General features: G+C 40.1%; 3 protein-coding genes and 1 pseudogene across 4 annotated transcripts; 1 reads left to right on the forward strand and 3 right to left on the reverse strand.

Moving 5' to 3' along the window:
• Positions 1 to 116: 116 nt before the first annotated feature.
• Positions 117 to 9,958, reverse strand: LOC110051861 (BTB/POZ domain-containing protein 6 pseudogene; annotated as a pseudogene). Its single transcript, XR_016205889.1, has 3 exons — positions 9,100 to 9,958; positions 3,681 to 3,769; positions 117 to 2,417 (listed from the first exon to the last, which is right to left on the reverse strand). The product of XR_016205889.1 is annotated as a BTB/POZ domain-containing protein 6 pseudogene (transcript).
• Positions 4,867 to 7,704, forward strand: LOC110052136 (3-galactosyl-N-acetylglucosaminide 4-alpha-L-fucosyltransferase FUT3-like). Its single transcript, XM_020758266.2, has one exon. It carries the CDS (start codon positions 4,917 to 4,919, stop codon positions 6,282 to 6,284), a length of 1,368 nt encoding a protein of 455 aa, XP_020613925.1. The 5' UTR covers positions 4,867 to 4,916; the 3' UTR covers positions 6,285 to 7,704.
• A 164-nt stretch (positions 9,959 to 10,122) lies between the features above and the next one.
• Positions 10,123 to 11,687, reverse strand: LOC110052137 (chloride intracellular channel protein 4-like). Its single transcript, XM_020758267.2, has 2 exons — positions 11,540 to 11,687; positions 10,123 to 11,427 (listed from the first exon to the last, which is right to left on the reverse strand). The coding sequence occupies exons 1-2, from the start codon at positions 11,561 to 11,563 to the stop codon at positions 10,738 to 10,740; spliced, it is 714 nt and encodes a 237-aa protein (XP_020613926.1). The 5' UTR covers positions 11,564 to 11,687; the 3' UTR covers positions 10,123 to 10,737.
• A 108-nt stretch (positions 11,688 to 11,795) lies between these two features.
• On the reverse strand, positions 11,796 to 21,343 carry LOC110052074 (actin nucleation-promoting factor WASL-like). The gene is made up of 11 exons (XM_089284282.1): positions 21,157 to 21,343; positions 20,906 to 21,046; positions 20,734 to 20,820; positions 19,805 to 19,904; positions 19,055 to 19,159; positions 17,903 to 18,092; positions 16,415 to 16,457; positions 15,389 to 15,572; positions 14,734 to 15,206; positions 13,952 to 14,072; positions 11,796 to 13,262 (listed from the first exon to the last, which is right to left on the reverse strand). Exons 1-11 carry the CDS (start codon positions 21,253 to 21,255, stop codon positions 13,204 to 13,206), a joined length of 1,602 nt encoding a protein of 533 aa, XP_089140408.1. The 5' UTR covers positions 21,256 to 21,343; the 3' UTR covers positions 11,796 to 13,203.
• Between the last annotated feature and the right edge of the window lie 695 nt (positions 21,344 to 22,038).

Genomic DNA, 22,038 nt, shown 5'->3' on the forward strand with positions numbered 1-22,038 from the left:
GAAAGTTGTACTTGTAAGCGATCACCGTTTCGATTTGACTTAGGAAGAATGGAGTAGCCTTGAATACACATAAAAAGAGCTTTCATATCACAATTGTGTGGCCAGATGAGATGGCCTTTCCGGAAAAAAAAAACGTTTATTGATATCTTTTTTGTCCTATCTTTCACTATTTGCAATTAAACACTATTTTTAATTGAAACATACATACATATGTAGGAGTCTAAAGATAGCAATTTTGGCATTTAAGAAATTTGTCGAGAGAAAACATCCTCGAAGACTCGAGTAACGCTTTTAGTCTATCAGTGACGGTATGGGATGTTCCTAAATGGGAACAAAGCGTGAAGAGAAAAAATCGATGGAAAAACATTAACTTTTGCCAGGAGCCCATCACCCGGAGCCTCCATACGTACTATAACCTGGAGTCAACCCCTTCCCCTATCATTCTACTTTTAGAACTGTAATTAGCGCAAGGGTCTCTTTGTTTCCCACGCAATATCTTGTTTCTGTAAGTAAAAAAAGCAAAACAGCGGCCAAAGCGGATCCCAGTCATTGTTGTGACATAAAATAATGTCAGCTCCTCGGGTATCATTGGCTGTTAAAAAAAGGGTCGTGTGAAAACTACCACAAGAACATTACTGTTTGTAAAAAGAAAGATACGGGAAAGGGTTGACTCAGAGGGTTGGTATAGGAGATGGAGGCTCCGTGTAATGGGCTCCCGCTTTTGCGAATGCCCAAGAGAGGACGAAGGGTAGAAAATTAATCCCCTATTTAGGCTTATTCCAGAAGTAATCTCTCTTACATTTTTTTTCTAGAGTGATCTAAAAATAACTCGAGTGATACCTGAAGAATAAGGTCAATATTGGGGGTTGATTCTTTAACCCTTCATGCTCTGTTGCGATGTCTCATTGAACAATCCGCCATCTAGATTTTGAAGACAATATCTGGAATTTGTCCGTCAGCTGTTGTTGTTCCATTAAAACTGGCTTCATCCACATCAAACCTAAATCTGATGCCCTCCGTGATCACATCCCTCATCCCGTCAGTACCCCCCAGAGTGGATGGACCCTTGAGCAGGACCCGTATGATGTAGGGCCGATGACCCCTTACGATCACGGGCTCGTCAAACAGTATATCGTGTACTCGCTTGTTCACATCGGCAAAGAACGTTCCTTCGTAGGTACACATGACATCGTTATGGGAATCTAGAAGTTCCACGTCCACACTAAACGATCTTGTAGTGTCTTCCTTGTTGCTTATACCGTAAAGTCCCACCCCAAGCACAGTAATATCTCGATCAACTGTGAATTTAATGCTGTCGACGTTTGTTCCCTCACACATCCAATCCTGCCCGTAACTGGGAAACCTCGTGCAGCGGTACACTCTATGCGCACCCGGGCGGGGGTGGGTTAGAAAGCTGTTCACTTTGGAATCATCTTTAGAGCCGAAGTATAGAAATATATTTATCGTTTCCTCTGACGTGAGAATCCCTGACTGCGCAGCGTCCTCCGAAAACTCCTTCAGGGTCATGACAGGAAACCTTATGAAATTCAGCGCACTCGAAAGCACGCTACGTTTGTTCTCCGGTGTTGGTGGGAGAATTCTCCGATTGCATTCCGCTTCGGCCCAGCGCTTTATAGCTTTGAACAGCTCTGCCTCAAGCACCGTGAGGGTATCACGTGTTAGAACAGCAAGTAATGTCTCGTGGTCTATTTCTGTGAAGGCTTCGGAGGAGAGAACCCGAGAGGTTTCTCTGTCAATTATTTCCCAGCACTTTTCTTCCAGTTTTGGCTCGCAAAAGTAGCGCGCCTGAGCGAGCAACGTGAAAGCATTTTGATGGTCAATGTTCTCTTCGAGAAAATACACGCACTTCTCAGCCAAAAACGGGAGGATGTACTTCTTCGCCAAGTACAGAACACCAAAAACGTTCAACGGATCGATTTTTGCCTCGTCATAGTAAATGTACCTTAAGAGTTCAAGAAAACTATTCGCTTCGCAGTCTCCAATTTTTATCTCATTTTCTCGCTCGGCCATTTTGCCGTAGAACATCGCGTAGAACACGGGGCTGCTGATAGCCATCACGTATTTATGCGCCGGAATTCTCAATTTTTCCGACCTCCCAACGAGAAAATGAACATCGCTCATAAGCTCATTATTAAACATGTGTCGACTGCGTTCAGCGATGGTTCTTTTTTCGGTTTGCCAAGTTTCGCTCTCCTGGTTATCTCTATGAGTATACCCCGCCATCTTGCAGTCTAAGGCTGTTTACCTCGAGGCCAATTTGTTTTTGTCGAGATGCAATCCACCTGTTTATATTTGGAGAGCCACCAGTCTTTATCCGAACCCATTCAAGTGCCTTTCAGCCAATGAGAGTGAGTGGCATGGAAAACACGTGCAAACCAATCCGATGGAATTTAAATCTTTAATGAAAACAAGTAATAGATACCTTAGCAGGTTGCCAAATTCAGGTCAGTTGAGGGGGTAGAAAAAACTGTCAGATTGAGGAAAACGTATGGACGGGGTCTTGAAGCAACAAATGCAATGTCGAAACAGCATGGAAATCTCGTGTGAATAGCGTTGCTCTTAAAACAGCTATCGTTTTTTTGTAGCAACCATCATCCTTTGCCAAAGCGTTTTAAAGTCGATTACAGAGTTCTAATCTATGATTAAAATTCTTAAAAGTGATCGAGGTTTCAATTTCACTGTACTACGAGGTCTTCAATAGCTTGTGTTCATAGACCAGAAGCACATAATAATACTAAAGGTGACTCAAATATCAACAGTCTCTCACCCAAACGTAACGCTAGTTCTGTACTAGTAGAGTTCTAATACAGCTGCTGCAATCTGAATGGCCGAGCTATCTTACACTATGGCTTTTGCCACGTTATTCCTCGATAATGGGTGAATCAATTGAAAAGCAAAGGTGAAATAATAATGAACCCTCTAAACACCAATGGCAACACATTAGCACTGAATAAACTGTCTTACAACTCTGCTAGTCAGGTGTTCGTTGAACTAAAATTCGAGACACCTACAGCTGAGAGGAGAATGAAACAAGCAAACTTTGATGCATAACCAATACAAACTACCCACAGAATTCTGTTCAAAGTCACTATGAACATTAGACACTACATTTTGGCCCCCCAACGTCACCCTTTTCAGGGACTCATTCGCTCAACAACAGAATTGTCACCTTTGTTTTCGTGAAACACAAACCTTAAAATATTTTTTTTTAAATCTGTCCCTTCGTGCAAACTTTTTGGAATCAATTTGCCCTTTGGTGGAACAGAAAAAATCCAAATCTAATCATCCTATCCGAAGAAGAAATAATTTGTGGGTTCACCGTCATCTTGGCTTGAACCTCTGAGTAATTAATTATTGCTAAATCTGCATCGAGAAGAGAAGGGTATATTTGGGAAGCCATCTTAGTGTCGTTGAAATATCGTCTCGAAAACGAAAGACATAAATCTAGATTGCAAATACGTTTTTGAGCTTCTACTTTTTTCGCTATTACTTCGTTTGGTTAATTCTTGCCGGGTTCTAGTATCGCTAGTTGGTATTATATTCTGTCTTTATTAATTGCGTCGTTAGCTTAGTTGCTGGTTTAGTTAGTTGCTTCGTATTGTCGCTGGTTAGCAATACAGCAGGTGTTTCATGAGGGGCCTGGCACTGGGCAAACTTACCGGCTGTGAGGTGATTTTGCCCGCCTGTTTGACCATCTAGAGGAAAGGTTTTCTTAAGTTCACTTTAAAAAGGTTTGCCCTCCTGCATGCTGAAAACATTAATAATGAATCCCCTGTTAGTTGCTTCGTATTCTATTGTATTGTATGTACTGTAATCTTGTTTTGTAAGTAGTCTCACAGATATTTTATTTTAACTTTCTTTCGTTAGTAGGTTCTGTTTTGTAAACCTCGTTTTGTAAGTACTGCTTTTCGTGTGCAATCATAATAAAAATGCTTTCTGTAAAAAAAATAAATAAATACAAAAAACTATCATCTTTAACGTTATTGCGTATAACGATTTCTTAAAGCATCAACAAGCGAATATTAACGTTAAAAGCCGACGTTTCGGCGTCATCGTGACACCATTCTCAAGGCAAAGTGAACAAATAATGCGATAAGGTATTCACTTGAAGAATTTGTGATCCTTTTGTTATTATGTTAATTTGTAGAGACTATAGAAATCAAATCATCGATATCGCATTATTTGTTCACTTTGCCTTGAGAATGGTGTCACGATGACGCCGAAACGTCGGCTTTTAACGTCAATATTCGCTTGTTATTGCGTATGTAAGAGAAATTTGTAAATCTCTCATGTTCAAGTTTTGCACGCATGTGAATGTCTTTTGACGCCAAAAATGTTATACAATGAAAGATTGTGCGGAATTTTATTGTCGTTCGCAAATCGTTGAAAAATTCTCTCTAAAATTGTCGCTGTGCATTGCTAACCTCGAAAGGTTGATACAGACCCGTTTCATGTTTTTTGTTCTTCTCCGAGTCTCTTTGTTCAACCAGCTGATTCAGCTGTTGCATGCTTAATTTACAAATCTCTTAGCTAGAGGCCCGGCAAAAAACTTGAGCTCGAAATTTGGTAGAATTATCTTCCTCATCGCTGGAAGAATTATTAGATTTTTTCATATTTTAGGGAAAAAAAATAGGAATTATGTTTTGAAAAGTGGCAACCGTCCGCTGACATCGATGAAAAAATTGCCGTGAAAAAGTACAAATAAACAAACTGGCGTCAGCGTAAATGGATCGTGCGTATTAGCCAGTCAGAACGCGCGCTTCACTAAGGCTTTGTTATAAATCTATATATTATGCATGACCCACAAACAGTTGTAATTGTCATTTATAAGTTTTCACTACAAATACTTCACGGCCAGAGCTTTTGTTTTGCAGTTAGAGCTTCGAGAGTTTGCGATGAATCGGATGAAGAAACATTTTTTGTGGCTGTTATTCTTCACCGCCGTTGTGCTTGTTTGGTTCATTTACAATGAATCAATGTACCAAAATAATTTTGAAATCACTGTTCTGAGACAGACAACATTGCCACGAAACGAGCCTCAAATGGTATTGATTTACACCAGTTTTAATGGTCGTTTGCCGTGGCCAGGGCTGAAAAATTCTCAAGACTTCACTCAATTTAAAGGCCAGAAATGCCGGGAAACCAACTGCAAGCTAAGTTATGACAAGCGAGACTTCACGAATAGCAAGGTCGTGATTTTTCATTCGTATAACATGCCTTCTCGAAAAGAAATGTTTGATCTCCAACAAAGAAGACCGCAAGATCAAATCTGGGTTTATTTCACGCTCGAAAACCCAATCGTGACGTCATACATCGCCCCTCACAAGAATCGTCGTGATCTGGACAACGTTTTCAATTGGACAATGAATTATATGCGAGATTCGGACATCTACCATCCATATGGCTTTTACTTGCCTTTAAACCACAGTGAATTTACCCCGCTGAGCAGCAGTATAAATCATGCGAAAGGCAAGAGTAAGCTTGCAGTATGGACTTGTAGTGGTCACGGACAAATTGTCAATGAAAGAAAACTTCGAGTTCTGTATGTACGTCAACTTAGGAAACACATACCAATAGATGTATACGGCAAGAGTGCAATATATTTTCATCAACCAAGTTTGAAGGAGACGTGCATTAAAGATAAAGCTTATGCAACTCCAGACTGCAGATCTCTTTTGCAAAACTACAAATTTTTTCTAGCTTTCGAAAACATGAACTGCGAAGACTATATCACTGAGAAATACTGGTGCACCCCCCTTGAACTTGGTTTAGTTCCTGTAGTTATGGGGGGAGCAGACTATAAAGCTCTCGCTATACCAGGTTCCTATATAAACGTGATGGATTTTCCGTCTATTAAAAAGCTGGTAGAGTATTTGTTGTTTCTTGATCAAAATGATAACGAATATAATCGATATTTTGAATGGAAGAAGTATTACAAAGTTGGCGGTTGTTTAAGACCTAAGCTGAACATGTCAAATAATTATCCTTGGATGTGCGAAGTTTGCGCCGCTGCAGATAACCATTCGCTTGCAAAGAAAACCTACAGGAAGATACAAGACTTTTATAATCCTGACAAACGATGCGCCATACAATATTCAAGGCTTAACGAAATCATCTCAGAAGCTGCGGAAATCTCACTTAAAGAGACACTGGACCGGCAGACACCCAGACCATCTAAAAAGACAGACGCCCTGGACACTAACATGCTCGCACGTGGACAAACAGACACTGGTGAAAAGAAGGGTAACAAGAAAAATCAATAAGTAAATGGTTTTTGGTAGCGAGATTAGCAGGATCTGTAAATAGTTGGACCCCTTGTTATGATCAGCTGCCATCCTTCCACCTGACGGTTACGATGTAACCTCAACTTTCCGCCTACCTGTGTTTATTTCATCAATGTGTGTGTGCGCGGCAAACTCACGTACCAAGAGTTTCTTTATTCTATGGACAGTGGTACTCGGGGGGTGGGGAGACTCCCATGCATATGAAAAGGTCGTCGTCTCGCTTTGGGTTGTAAATCTAGGATTTTGGTCTCACCTAGGATGTTCAAGACAAAACGTCACTATTTTTAGCTGTCAATATCTTTTATGGTACACTGTAAGAGATAACAATTAAGAAAACACTCTCATTTCCGTGTTTAGGCTCGAATTCCTCCGATCTCTCGAGACCGGACCACTAGCATCCCCGACCTTTTCATATGGGAGACCCCGCTGGACTGGGGAACAAGACTTGTTTTGCCTGATGGGGTCACTTCTAATGTTACCCGGTTGTAATGTCCACCAGAAGCTCGTGAAAATTCCGATAACGAACCCTGAAAATACCATGCCTAAAGGCATAACTCCAACACAGGCACATACCAATAACGATTTAGTTTCCTGTAGTCTGCGTGGCCGGCGCGATTTCGTGCGCGTGTGATTTGTTTCCCGAAAGCAGAGTCTCAAACGAAAGAGGCAAAGTCGAGAGGAGAATGCTGAGTAGTCAAGTTTCCTCACGGCTCTCTGTTTTGTTTCCGAAAGTCCTCGAGCGCGAAATCCCACCGGCTACACTACGCTACGCCTGTCATCGCTCGCAACGCATAGACATATCGAGAGAAAAATAGGATGAGAAAGAAACTATTTTGTAGCCTATAGAGTAAGTAGAACTAAATTACACAAAATTGCGCTGCTAATATGGACATTCTCGTCTTCAAAGCCGCCCGTCTCTCTTAGCCGGCGGGACGGGTGGGAGCTTCTCGGCAATTCGTTGCCTTGCTCCGTCCTCGCGCGCCAACCGCGTACCATAGAGATTTTGAGAAAATAATATGACGAGAGAAAAACTGTTTTGCAGCCTGTATACCCATTTCATTAATCACTGCCACCTATAGATTCTCTTGTAAGTATTAAACTAGCCTTACAAACGTCGTTTTTCAGTTGATAATTCAAAGGAATTCTTACTCTCAAACGAGGTTAGTGAGGCTAATTTAAATGCATGCAAAATAATTTTAAACTGATAGCCATTTATGAAAAGGGTCTATAGTGTAAGTGAAACAAAATTCAAATTGCACTTCTAATATGGACATTTTCGCCCTAACAGCCGCTCGTCTCTCTTTAAGAGAGCCGGCGGGACCTTGACGGGACAGCTGACTCTTACGGATTGTTATTAGGAGTGCACGCTGAAGACAATAAATAGAAAATACCAAAACAATTTTGGGTAATTGAGAAGGCTGACACTGTATTTGCTAAAGGTTTGGCTTGTTTTAAGTCAGATGTCTAGTTTAAACACCAACTGATGGTTATCTAATCTGCAGCTGATCTTCATAATCACTGCATCACTGCATTTCTTTCCCGTATTTAAGTCCCGCAGCATTTTAACATCGTTACGTAAATTTACGATTTTAGAAAATTCTTGATCGAGATAAAATTACAATGGGATTATAAAAGTGTTAGAGAGAAAGCTAATGATACGGCTGATGACTATAAAAAACACTAAGTAATTTTTTCAGCTATTTTAATTTTTCTTCTATCAAACGGTTAAAGAGAAAGCCAAAAATAACTGAATTGTTCTTCGATTTTACCTTAGGCCATCTCTGTAAGATGTTTCGTTTCTTGCCCGACCGACCCAATTTAGACCTTGTTATCTGCTATCCTCTCTTGGGTGTTCCAAGTTTAAAAGGCTTTGTGTACATCTTCAAGAAGCTCTGGCAAGTACACCTTTTAGAGTGAAAGTAGCTTGTGCCAAACTGCATGGCTGTCATGGGGAAAGTTCCCTTACAGTCATATATTTTACGGTATCTTCTGATTAGCCGGCGAGCAGGGTTTGTTAAGGTACCTCTTTTCTCGGTTTTTCACTTTCACAACCAACCCAGTTTCACGAAAGAGAGCGCAACGAGATACAAAGCATTTTATGGGAATGATTTTATCTGTAATCTAGCCATTTGGTTATGGCTTGTTCTAACAAACTAATTTTGTCATATTTGGTCACATTATTAAAACAAAATATGCTGTTAAAATGTGCCCTCTGTGAACTACGTTAATTTAAAGAACAGTTTACGCTGAACAACTAGCAATTCAAAATTTCGCATGGCCGTATAAACCTAGGAAGACGTATAGCAAGTCTGACGTTAAATTCGGCAAAATGAATACGCATAAACCCGTTCGTTGACAGATGAGAGACTATGGAGCATACAACATTATCAGGACGCCCCCACACCAGCGATGCAAACGTCGATCAATCAATAATTTCGCATTTTATGTGTAAATAAGAGTCATCTAGAACAGCCCTCTAACAGAATAATTTATGTCAAAATATCTCTCCATCCCAAAAACAAACAACAACAAAAATCCGCGTCACTGTTTTCACCTAATTTGGTGATTCTTATAACTTGTTTTTAGCGGAGGAAGGCTAAAAGATGCACCTAAATGTAAAACCCACGTGCAAAGTCGTTGTTCTGCTTATTGAATCTTTTGTTTGCCATACGTTTTAATTGCCTTCGTGATTTGTGAAAGCTCTCTTGGCGGTACATCGAATTTTTACTTAGTGTAATTTGTTTTTAATTAAAGGAAAATTCGCGAGAGGCTTCAGTTTCAGGTGTATACTTACCTTTCGATTCGCTGAGTCAGTTGAGAGATGCCATCGACGCCATCTTGAACAATGCGAATGAGAGATTACAAAGTTTGATGGACGGTTGCACAGTTCGCTGTCGTTTCATTATATGCAGTGGTAAACAGGAACACTAAAAAATCACAGCAACAAAATCTTTGCTTCCGTTGTACTACCACTGCATTTCTTTTTCTTATTTTTCACACGCATTTTGAAAAAAAAAAAAATACTGCACGTGAATTGAAGCATATGGCTTTCCGAAAAGAAGAAAGGAAAAAGAATCAGTTGGACTTCTTTATTAAAAAAATTGGCAAACAATCTAGTTTCCTACTATTGTATTATAACGCTGGGAAGCCTGTGTTGTTAAGAATATTTTTTCATGATAATTGCGGCGCGTCACGAAACCGCGAGACTTCCTAAAAGTTTTTTCCAACATTACTTTTCCGAGAAGTTGATTTAGTCGAGCTCGCACAACTTCGTCACTCAAAGGTCGCAATGGCTCACTTTCGAGAACGACGCGCGCTTGTCTGCAAGTCCTCTTTATCGCTAAATTGCTAAAAATGCGAATCCGATTAGCACTGAATATCGAAATTGAACCGGGGCGTCTAAGGTCCAACAAATTTTTAACCATTTCTTGCAATTGGATGATGGCGATCACTGTTTGTTGCCATGGCTGTCACATTGCCCAAAGCATCAAAGTTGGTTTTCATTTTAAATGCAAACACCACAACCACAATATTCTTCCTTATATGGATTTGTTAAATACGAGTGCCAGTCGTTTGTCAGTGGAGAAAATAAATACAACTAAAAAAGGCAAGCATTGTAGAACGCACCGAGATTATATAGCTTATGCAAGGCTCTTGAATAAGATTTAAGAAACTGAAACATAAAACAGATGCGAAATATATTTAATTATAGCTGATCAGTAAACACAAACCCCAAAGCTTTGATCTCAGCTACCACGAATCTAAATAAACCACATTCTATTTGCATAATTTTATTTCCAATATTGAAACGTCTGAGTTGCTTTAATTCTTTATTTCTTTCAGTCTTTTCAAGGATGTGCAGTACATTGTTCAATTGTAAAAGTTAATTTTTTTTTCTCCCCCCAAAAAAAGAGAAAAAAGAAAGAAAGAAAGAATTAATTCGCGTATTGTTTTCGCACGTTCGACCCCATACAAGTGTGCTTTCCAAATGAATAATTTACTGTTTTCAACTTTGAAAATGAGAACGATTTTTGCGGTTCTGTTGGTGAAAAATATGTCGAGCTTTGCAAATGATCGAAATGTTTGTTGCGATATTCGGATGCAAAAACTTGTGAATTTCGAAAAAACGACATGAAAAACACAAAAGTGAAATGATAACTGCTACTTGCTAATTTGCAAATGTTGGCCTTCCGTTTAGACAATGCCTTTAATTTCAAGCGTGACAGATCTTTAGCGAAATGTCGTTAGAAGCGCCATCCCCTCAAGTTTCGCTTCAAAACTCGTTAAGTTCCAACACTTTAAAAAGCTCCAACGTCGCTTACGATTTCAGAAAATCCTCAATTCGAAAATTCCTTGAAATTTATTCTACAAAATTGAGATACTACACTATACTCTAAAAATCTCTATCAAAACGTCTGCAACGACGGTGGGTTTACTTCCGAGAATTACAACCGGCCGCTGAATTCCCCATTTTCTTTCTCCAGCCCGCCTCGATGTCCTTCTTTACGCTGTCTGTGAATGTATCTTTGAACGCGTTCTGTTGAGACGCTTTCTCCAGATATTCCACGACGAATTGGAAATTTTTTAATTCCAATCCTTTCAGTTCGCCGGCCACCTTGACATGCATTAGTTTAGGCAATAAATTGCAATCTGGTAGCTTCAACTCGTCTCCGTCCAGATATTTGCCGGGACTTTCCACGGAATCTAAAAACTCGTTCAATTTTGTGAGTTCCTTGTTGAGCGCGTCTCGGAGTTTCTCGTCTTTCTCAGGGTTGTTGTTTCGCATAAACAACGCGAACTTTGAATACAGATCGCGGCCAGCGTTGTTTGCTTTCTCGTTTTTACTCTTGAGGCTTGGCTCAAAGGTTTCGTCTAAGTACATCTCGATCCTGTCCGAATCTTCCATCGGCTCTAAATCTCCGTGTAGCAGAACAGGCAGTTTTAATCGGCCCTGCGACATTCCTACAAACTCTTCCCATTTCTTCGTGTCCTTTTTATTTGGATCGACGAAGTATTCCTTGAAAGGAGGAACAACCTTCTTCAGTCGCAAAATCATGAGAATTCGCTGACTGGTGGGACAGTCTCCCAGTTCCTTGTGAACTTTACGGCTATCGTTCGAACCCTACATACACAAAACAACATTTTAGGAACAGAACGCTGCTTTCTCTAGGCAAAATAAAACTCCGCATGTTTAAAAAGCCTGAATACGAAGACTCAACAAGTTAATTACGTACCTTAACACAGATCGTAAGGGCCATTACTGTGTTAATCCAGCCCTTCAGCGGAATAAATTCGAAATGTGTAGAACCGAAGCTTTATTCGTGCTCCAAAATCAACTTGTCCCACCCCGAAAATAAACAAAACAAAACATATGCCCCAGGTCTTCGCGGAATTTTAAAACGAAGCGTCGCCGTCACTGCACCTGTCACTTTTCTTGATAGCATCAGTTTAATTTGAATTATGCGGCGAAAAAAGAAGACTGCAAATTCGTATCATTAATTCATTCACGTTTTATTATCAGCATATCAAACATAGAAATTATTGAACAAGTAATTTAGTCTACTCTAGCTACGTCTACGTGGAAAGCACCTTTGGTTTGACCGTCATTGACAAAAAGTTTTTACGTCCACGCCTGATCGATGCTTATCCAGTTTTTACATAATTTGAAAAGATTTGCTTAAATTTCCCCACCATTAGTTTTGTATATTAACATGAAAAGAATTGCATTCATCACGGGTTCAGCGCTTAATTTCTCTATAATTTCACAGAGAAACTCCGTGAAAATATGTTCATTAGTTGCATTAGACATTTTTAACAATTATTCGCCTCAGGCTCAGTGAATATTTACCTCGACTTAGCTTCGGTAAAGATCCACCAATGTTCACTTCGCCTTCGGCGAATAATAGGGAGCTTAAGCAAACCATGACGACGACGGCAACGAGAACGTCCCCAAACACTGAAAAGGTTTAATGAGCAGAACAATGGCTGTGCACGTGCGTTATAAATCTTGGTACATTTAATAGCCGTCCTCTGCAAAACAACAACGTGAAATGACCAAGTTCTGCGTAGCCTGAGGAACGCTTTCGTATTTCCATTTGGAATTGAAAGCTTTCACTGCATATTTAGCCTGAGCTCGATTTTACAACTATTGGCGTGCTGAACAGATCTAGACAATTGCGAATTTCGCTGGTAAAGTATAAATTCATTCTTGACTAGGCGTCGTCCTCGTCCTCGTCGTCGCTTAAACTCCCTTATAGTTAACTATTACAATAACCATTCGCGTTCAAGGAAAAGTGACAAAAGAAGTACACTTCTGACTTCATTTCGGACTACTGGGGGCTTTTTGCCAGCAGAGTTTCTCTTTTTCATGATTGTCCAAGCCTTAAAGACCGACCTACGGCACTTTTCGTAAAGCAGGTGAACGGTTTCTTTATGATCGCTGACGATCGCTTCATCACATTTTCGAAGACTTAATAGATCGAGAAGAACATTCTTGGGAAGATATACGATGCATCTGATCACATTTTAATTTGGAACTTTGTCCAGCCCCCTAAAAAATCTTTCCTCCCACCAATAGCTCTCTGACTAACACAAAACCAATCCAGTCACGTCATCGGTATTATTGCTCCTCGGCACATGAGCTATAAGAACTCACCCCGAGTGAGTTTTGAAACTCGTGCAATCAATTCCAGTGATCGACATCGACCATATGAAAACCGTCCTATTAAAAGGTACTTATTTTTTGCTACACAAGGAGTTGAGCCGTGCAAGCCCAAGGAAAAATATTCCTTTCATTTCTAAAATGTTAAGAACTAATTGTAATGCTATAATATAATATTAAGTGTGCAGTCTATCGTGAGGATTAGTTATAATGTCCATTTCACATACTGTTGTGGACCTAGTCCATCCATTCATCGTCATCGTCTTCAAACTCAGAAGCACTGTCGCTTTCGCTTTCTGAAAACGAAATAACAAAAGTCGTTTTACTTACTGTGAGAAGCGAGGAGAGATATCAGTTGAGAGTCACTTCGGTTATTTAAAAGCACTTAGCAAATTAGACTTTCGAACGTCAAGAAAATTTGCTCACTTGAAGTAAGTAAAAATATGTAACAGTAATTTGTCACTAGTGCGAAGCAAAAAACACTGAAGGTCGTCCATGGAATTCGAACCCATGATCTTTGTAATAGTAGTAATCACTCTCATTGGAGACTCAGACTTTTGACTCCTTCCCATGCTTAAAAAAACAAACTGATTACAATTACACTACACTAAGGCCGCGCTTAACATTTAATACACTTACTCTCTTGCCTAGGAGAGTGGTTTATTATTAATTGCTACCCGCTTTTAAGAGCTTATAATATGGCGTGCATAAAAAACGAGAAGAGTGTGTTTCTTTCTACTATATATTTTTCGCTTGTCCATCTTTTGCAAATCATGAAGACTAGCAAAATCAAGGATAAGAAAACACTTCCAAACAGCACTAAACTGATGTTTTATTTCCTGTTTTTAAGGCACTACTTAGAAAGTAGAAACCCACTCTGAACTGTTTTCTTTTTTTAAATCACGCAGCATGCTCTGACATCATAATCCACCTGACATCACACGTCACCTATGACGTTCAACGCCTTCTAGGCCAAGACACTTACCTGACGAGTGAATGGCTTTTTCTCTTTGCTCCAAAGCAAGTTGAAGAGCTCCTAAGATTCCTCCACCTCCACCCCCCACAGGAGGTTTGGAATTCTTAGCTGGGCCGTCTACTTCTGACACCTAAAACAAAGACAAATAACATTCAGTCGTTTATCCTCGCACATACAGCGTCCGCGGGCTTCCGTGTTGCAGCAACTAACTCTCGAGTCTCCAAGTGACACTGTAGTGTGCAGCGACTCAAATGAGAGTTATTCAGCACAACCTTCGTATGGTAGCGTTTATAGGCGAATCTTTACCTCATTGGCTCAAGTGACCAAGTTTCTGATCACGCCAAGAAAATATCATTTCTCAAAGTATAAAGGGCATAACACGATTAACAGTCCCAAGGAATTTGATATATTAATACAGAATACTGTTCTTGTGACGTGGGTTTAAAAACTCACAATTTTACGAAGTATGGAGGAGCTTATCAGCGTTTCTTGTACTTTATTCAGTTTTATTGATTTGAAAAGTTCTACAGTCCAACCTCTCCACAAAGGCCACCTTGGGGACAGAAGAAAGTGGCCGTTGTACAGAGGAGGCCGTGAGTGGAGATTTGACTGTATATAATGTTTTATAGACACAAAAAAATTCATAGAATGACGCACTGCATCACACATACCTACACTTACATAATTATGCACAACTGCATATGCAGTACCTGTTACCTCTCTTCTACAACTATGGTACTGATGAGCGGTGCCATTCGTTTCTAACGCCCAGAGTTATCAATTGCACTCACCCTCTTCAGCTGCTTGCCCGTCCTAATTTCACTCAACAGATCTCCTCGACCATCAGAGCTGCTTTGTCTTCCTTCATTGGGTGTCACCTTCTTCAGGGTAGCTCCTCCTTTAATCTGATCCAGAAGTGCTCCACGACCACCTCCACCAACCATGGGAGCAGGAGGGGCAGGAGCGGGGCCGCCTCTAAGCATCGGTGGCGGTGGTGGGGGCACTCCACCAGCTGGTGGAGGAGGAGGTGGGGCAGGGGGTGGAGGAACTCCAGATGGAGGACGAGGGGGTGCTCTTCCCATTGGAGGTGGAGGAGGCAAGGCTCCTCGTGAAGGAGGTGGAGGGGGTGGAGGTCCACCACGGGATGGAGGTGGGGGTGGTGGAGCACCTCCTACCCTTGCTGGGGGTGGTGGTGGGGCACCACGCGAGGGGGGAGGTGGCGGTGGGGGTCCTCTTGATTGACCTCTGGATGGAGTTGGTGGTGCTAAAAAGAAAAGTTTAATGATGTATCAAGTTAAAATTATGATTATTGAGTACCTTAATTGGTTCTCAGGTACAAATCTATGCTCTTGAACACAGGAAGGTAAACAACTAATAGTTTGCTTCAAGATCAAAGATGCCATGCAGATAATAATTGCTTATGAAAACTACCTTAATGATTCTTACCTGGAGCTACAGGGCCACCTTGTTTTTCCAACTCTATTTCCCGGGTAACATTTTCAATTCCGCCTCTCTTTTCCACAAAGTCATAAATGAATTCCATTGTTTCCTTCTTCTGCATCTGGTCCTCTGTCACACCAACCAAGTCAAGCAACTTCTTCCAGTTGCCATCCATCTCCACATTATTAACCTTCAAAACAAAAATTATTTATTACAATTATTATTAATTAAACAGGCACATGGAATAAGTCCAGTGACACATCAGGCATTTTGCAAGGTGGGCAGCTCTTTGATGCAGACATCAAGCAAAACATCTCAAGTCAACAACTCAACATATCTCAAATGTGCACCTCTTGTAAACTCATTTATTTCTAGAATTAACATTTTTTAAACTTCTCTTAGAGGAGATCCTTCCTAATTGAAACATTGTTCAAAGCTGGAGCTATCTAAAGATTACTCCTCTTTTACCTGGACAGCTGTTCACTGTATGCCTCTCCAAAGCAAACATATGCACCAGGTCCAGTAGTACACAACCAGTAATTTACACTTAAAAAGACACTGTCACTATTTTAGCATGATTTTGGAAATCTCAAAAAACATATATCGATCACTGGAAGCTCAACAATAATGGTTTTGTTTTGTAGAGCAGTACTCGACTAATGATTAAAATCCATTAGGAAGTGAGGATGACTAACAATGGCGAGGATGGAAACGGATTGCGATATGGATTTTTGAAAAAGCATCAGAATATCAGTTTTTCACAGGTTCGAGTTTGGCTTGAAAATCATTGAAATTTTGCAAAAATGTTACTGCAGTGTGGACTTTCTTCAAGAAATTGTCTTTAATCATTTAGTTAGAGCTAATTAAGTTCTTACTACATTAATTTAGGGGCCATTTCGTGAAATTACAACAGTTCTAAGCCAATATATCATGACAGTATCCCTTTAATATCTTACCACAAAGCCATATTAACCAACTAAATATTACCGGTACTTAATATTTTATAATAAATAGGGTCCCCAGTTTGCTTACATCAAATCCACCTTGTGGATCCCAGCCAATATGTCCAACATGCCTGAAAATAAGTTAATGGTAGTAATGGTGGTTATGTCTTAGGTACATTATTGACCATAAATTTAAAAATTCGCATCGAAAAGCCAGTAACACTTTTAATTCAGTATTACATGTAATTAATCTGTATACCCAATGCAACATTGCAAACAATCCATGGAAACAATTTTAACAGGGACTGAAAATTGCAACTCGGGCAACCAAAATTTTGGTTTTAGTCCCGAGTTGTCGCGAGTTGGTGACTAATTTTGAGCTGTTTAACAAGGATTAGTCTCAAGATTGCATTCATCCAGCATGTGAGGTCCAGAAAAAAATGGTTTCAAAAATGAATCAATGGTCTCTTTTAGCCAGTGACTGAACTGTAAAAATGGTTAAAGTCTATCTGCTTTGTTGCTGACAAAAATAAATACACATAATCAACAGCTTGCTTGCCAAGAAATGGTTATGAAACTTAACACGTAATACAATACATGGATGACCAATGTGACATCTACGTAAGAAAAATGATCCCTGTGTTAAAGTTGTTATCTTAACAGTTAATCAAAAGTTTTCTTTTGTTTACAATTTGCATTGGATATTCCTTATTGTCCAGGAGCATTGCCACAAGTGGCAATTGCTTTTTGACTGTTGCTGATTCTTGCCAAGCTTAATATTTACAAATTCCTAATCTGCCCATCCTTCCTTCTGCCAGCCTGTCACCATCTCTTGACCCCTCTCCCTGCTCATCTCCCACTCCCCCCCCCCCCCCACCCCCTCAGCCACCCGTCTCTCTTCTCCTGCTCTTATGGGCCAAAAGGTACATTTTAGAACTGCAAACTGTACCTCCCAGTCAGCAGCCAGTCAGTGGAATTACACAAAGAGTTTTACAACCAATCTACTGACAGATCGGGCAAGCAAGTAACTTTTCTCTCAACACTCTTTTAGAAGACTTCTCCATTCTCGCACTCAGCCATAAAAAGGAACAGACAGCCCTTTCTTGCTTGCCGGCATGCAGCTATTGGCTCACTTGGGTTCCCTCTTAGAGAGCAGTGTTGCCCCTTGTGTTCAAAAGGGAAGGGGCTGAGCTATACATGCTGCACTATTTTATGTACAATACACTTCATCATACTTTAAAAAAAATCAAAGTATATCTCTGTATGATCCAACATTAGAGTAATGAAGGAACAAGACATCCACTACAGGGGTGAATCCAGGATTTTTCTTAGGATGGGGTGCATCACTAAGGAATGGCATAACTGACTGGTGAGGTAAACAAATTTTAAAAGTGAATATGAAAAAGAAGGCTTCATCTCAGGGAGGTGCATACCCCCTGCACCCTCCTCTAGAACCACCCCTGCACTGTACAAACAAAAAGCATGTTGTTTTACAAATAACAGTGGAGTCAAAACAACTTACATGTACACTCTAGGTTTAGTCAGAGTAAATCATTAAGAAAGCAGAAAAACTTACTGAAAGTTCTCTGGTTTGCCAATGTCCTCTTTGGTAATTCTTCTCTTTCCACCTTTTTTGTTGTTGGATCCTGTACTACTCTTGCTTTCCTTTCTTTCTTTGCTTTTCCTTCTGTTCAAGGAACTGCTAGAGCCATCCACAGATGAAAGGCTGGTCTGTGATGGGGAATGACTCACATTGACAGTGTTATCTATGAAAAACCATATGACCATTTGTTATATATACAGCTTGAGTTGCATTAAATCTAACATGCACTCCCATCGGTTGATTTACAGTTACGCGGCAATGGTCAAATCTAAATATTACCCAGCAGGCAGCGATGAAGCAATTGCCACCAGCTCTCCCACTAACCCGAGGTTACTTTGGTGTAAAGTTCCTTGACTTATAACTTAACAGCAAACTCTGGGGTCATGTGGCAGCTCTCGTAAGGTCTCACATGAACGGCTTGATGCCTTCAAGGGAACAATTGAACAAACAACAGAACAATGCCTCTAGCCCCAGAACAATAATGGCTGCTAGTATAATAAAACAATAGCACCTTTGAGAGCTGCAACACCTCTGAAACTCTACCTACAGTGTATATAACAAAACACTTAATCACTGGTCCCTTAGGAAACAGTTTGTTTTGTTTTCCCTCAAATCTCAAAGTTTCTCAACACCACACTTATCCAAAGCACTCCTCTTAATGAGTTTTATAGGTCCACTTACATTGTACTTACAATCCGACAAAGCCACTTGTCGAATCCAAATAGGAAAAAAAAATACTGACATCAACATTTGAATCTGAGTTTTGATTGTTGCAGCTATTGTTAAAATAGCAACTCATCAAAAACGTTTTTACGTGAGTTTTTAATAAGTCCCAGCTCTGACCAAGTTCCTGACCAGAAAGTTGAAAGTGACGCAAGGTAAAGTTCTCCATTTTAAAAATACTTTGTCAATATTTATTAACTGTTTTACAAACCAATTTACTTAATGTACATTCTCACTGGCTTTAAGCCAGAATTTGAAAAGTGGCCATCCCAAATGTGGTGTAGGGCCTGCTCAAATGAGCAATTTATGAGGCAACATATGAAATATAAAACAATTTTGTTTAGAAAGTGGCTGACCACAGGACGCCTGGACACCCATCTGGCTAAAAGCATGCATTCTCACCATGGGACTGCAAAGAGTTCCTCTTTCCAATCTCCACATGGCCACCCACAGCTGGTGGCGGGGGAGGTTGCTTGTTGTGTCGTGAAGAATTCTCTTTTCTCCTTTCTGTAAATTAGACCAAGATATAGGAATTAGTTCATTATAACTAGAGCTTAACTTCAGTTTCTGTATATCACAAATTGCCACCAAAAGTATCGAGGACTCCAATAGGGGCTATGCACAGGGCAAATTGACCTGCTGTGGGGACGATTTTGCGTACCTGGTAACAGAGGAAAGTTTTCTTATGAAGAAGTTGCCTTCCTGCTGAAAACATTAATGAAAGCCCTGAATATTATTATTCTATTCCCAGCAGGGTTTTCCCAAACATTTGAAGTACACAGAGGTGTACATGTAGTATGCAACACTGAGAATTCAAACCCTCCCAGCCAACCAACATTTCCCCAATATGGACCTCACAGTAGTTCAATAACATACATACAGGCCGTGGAACCACATTAATATGGTCACCAACAGGCCACAAAAATCTGGCCATATTAATGTGGTGCCTGTATTAAAGGGGTTCTTAAAATATTAACATGTCTGACCGAGCTTCTGTTCTAGCCAGAATAAAATGGCCTTAATAATGAGGTGGCCATATTAATTAACAGGGTGGCTAAGAGGTGAAGTTCCATGTACATGTAAACTTTGGTTCACAGTACATGTTTACATATTACAGGTACATCTATGGCTATTCCATTTGAATCTCTTTACCTTGACGTCTCACTAGCTTTTCCTGCAGCTTCTTTTCAATCTCATTGATAAAGTTCCGGGCTTCGTTGACATTTGCAAAGTTAAGACCAGCATTGTAAGCCTGCAAAAAAATGAGAGGTAACAAGTTACATCGTAATTCATGTACTGTAATAATAATTATTATTATTGTCCAGTTGATAGAAGTCCACAAATGGACCCAAGTATTGTTGGACTGACACCATTTACAACAACCTGAGCTAGACTCATCTTGAGAGTCAAGTGGAAAGTTGTTTATCAGCCTGGTCTGTTAAAACTGATAGATCACCTTGCCATGATGTTATCAGCTGTAAGCTAGTGTACCTATAATAATCTATCTACGCCATAAGGCACATAAGGCTAGTGTAACATTTGGTTAACAGTGATTGGTCAGTTCTACATATTTTAGCTTAAGGTCTATAACCATCCATTGCTAATGTATGTGTTAGTACTCAACATGAATTCTCAGACACACTGGTTCAAATGGGGACAGAATCATGAAAAATAATAATTCCTGTTACTTAGGACAAAGGAAGCTATCAGACGATAATTTAATTTGTACCTAAAAATCGAAGCATTGCAAAGACCTGAATATTGCTGGTAAGGCCTGGTGAATTTGACGACTGAAATTTGATGCATGTTGGAAACATGCAAGATTCTATAATTAGAAAGTGATTTTAACCTACATGTAATTCTTCATATAAGCTTATTAAAACAACAAAATGATTGAGCCGAACTACAGTGTATCCGAACAATCCGAGCTAACAAAGTCGAATTTCTGATTCAGTTGATAGGTAGTTCTTTATTGAAGCGACAGATTAATAGCATCGTTTTCAGAGAACAATCTTTGAGGTGATTACTGAACTTAGCTTATAACAATTTAATATTTTACGCGTTACTTAGCTTGTACTCACATCAGCTGCAAAAGTGTGAAAATGAGGTCTAGGAGCAGTATACTTGAACTGATTGTACAGTTCTTGTTCCCATTCCAATGCTTTCGTCTAAAACGTAATGTAGACAATAATAACATAAATCAAAGTCTCCTTCCTTGAAGATTATGAAATAAAACGCTATTTATGGGCTTACCACCAGACTGTACATTCGAAGGAAGTAAGATCGTTTCCCGTTATCTTTCACAAAACAAATCACTCCTGTGACCATCTTTTTCCATCTGTTTCGAGATTCAGGCGGTGCAATGTACAGCTGGGCTACCGAGGTCGCCAGAGTCTGTCGAAAAAGAGATCAAACTTCACCGCAAAGTTACAAACATTCGTTCCACAAGGACAACAAGCCTACAAAGAATACAGCTTACTTTGAGTGGAATCTGCTCAACTTACCGTGCAACGTCGACCCAACATACCGAAAATTTCTTCATTTTCAGATTGCTTAAGACATGAAGATGGCTTGTGAACGCTCTCAGACCTCGTTCCTGACATGATTTCGAGGATATCTATATTCGTCAGAAGCTTGATTCTTGCTGTAGCGGAACCTCCGTTCGAAAACAGGCCTGGTTCCAGAATACTGTGTTCAGTTCCGGCATTACGTCACGCAGAAGTACGGAGACGAGGCACTCTCATCCCCAGATCTCCCCTAACCCAACTTATAACCCAGGGGAGGGAACTCTCATATATAACGGACAGGAATGCTCGTTGTACCTTTTAGGGGTTAAAAAAATGCGGTTTTGGTACCTCTTAGATTGTTCAGCCTCAAAAGGTCCACAGCGGAATCTTTTGCGGTACCGACGTACCTTTTAGGGTGTTGAGCCGCAAAAAAATATGACAGGAGATGTGTTGTTTAGAACTGGTACCTAACTCTAAGCCTAACTCTAATCCTTGCAGTCTCCCGGCCACAACTAGCCTTACACACAGCTTTTGACTTTTGACCACATTTGAGAACTGTCTATCCTCTCCTGGTAGGCATAAAAGACTTTATGCTTTGAGTGCTTTGAAAAATAACCCGAAAGTAAAAGCAACCATAAAATTTCTTGATGTGAGCCTTCAGCTGTTTGGTAATAATTTTTCTTTGTAACCTAGACCTAAATGAGGTAGAATTAAGAGTATTTCCTTTTTGGGGACTGTGGTGGTTGGTTTTCTCTCTCTGTTTTGTTGCCAACATCACTGAGTAGGGTAACTGTTTTGTCAAAACAACTTTCTCAGTTCATCCAAAGAAGAGCGCAACAGTTTGACAACAGAGAAGGTGACGACCAAATGCGGGAGCAA

This window comes from Orbicella faveolata, unplaced genomic scaffold (genome assembly GCF_042242905.1).
Source record: "Orbicella faveolata isolate gen_17 unplaced genomic scaffold, um_ofav_v1 contig_13, whole genome shotgun sequence".
NCBI lineage: Eukaryota > Metazoa > Cnidaria > Anthozoa > Scleractinia > Merulinidae > Orbicella > Orbicella faveolata.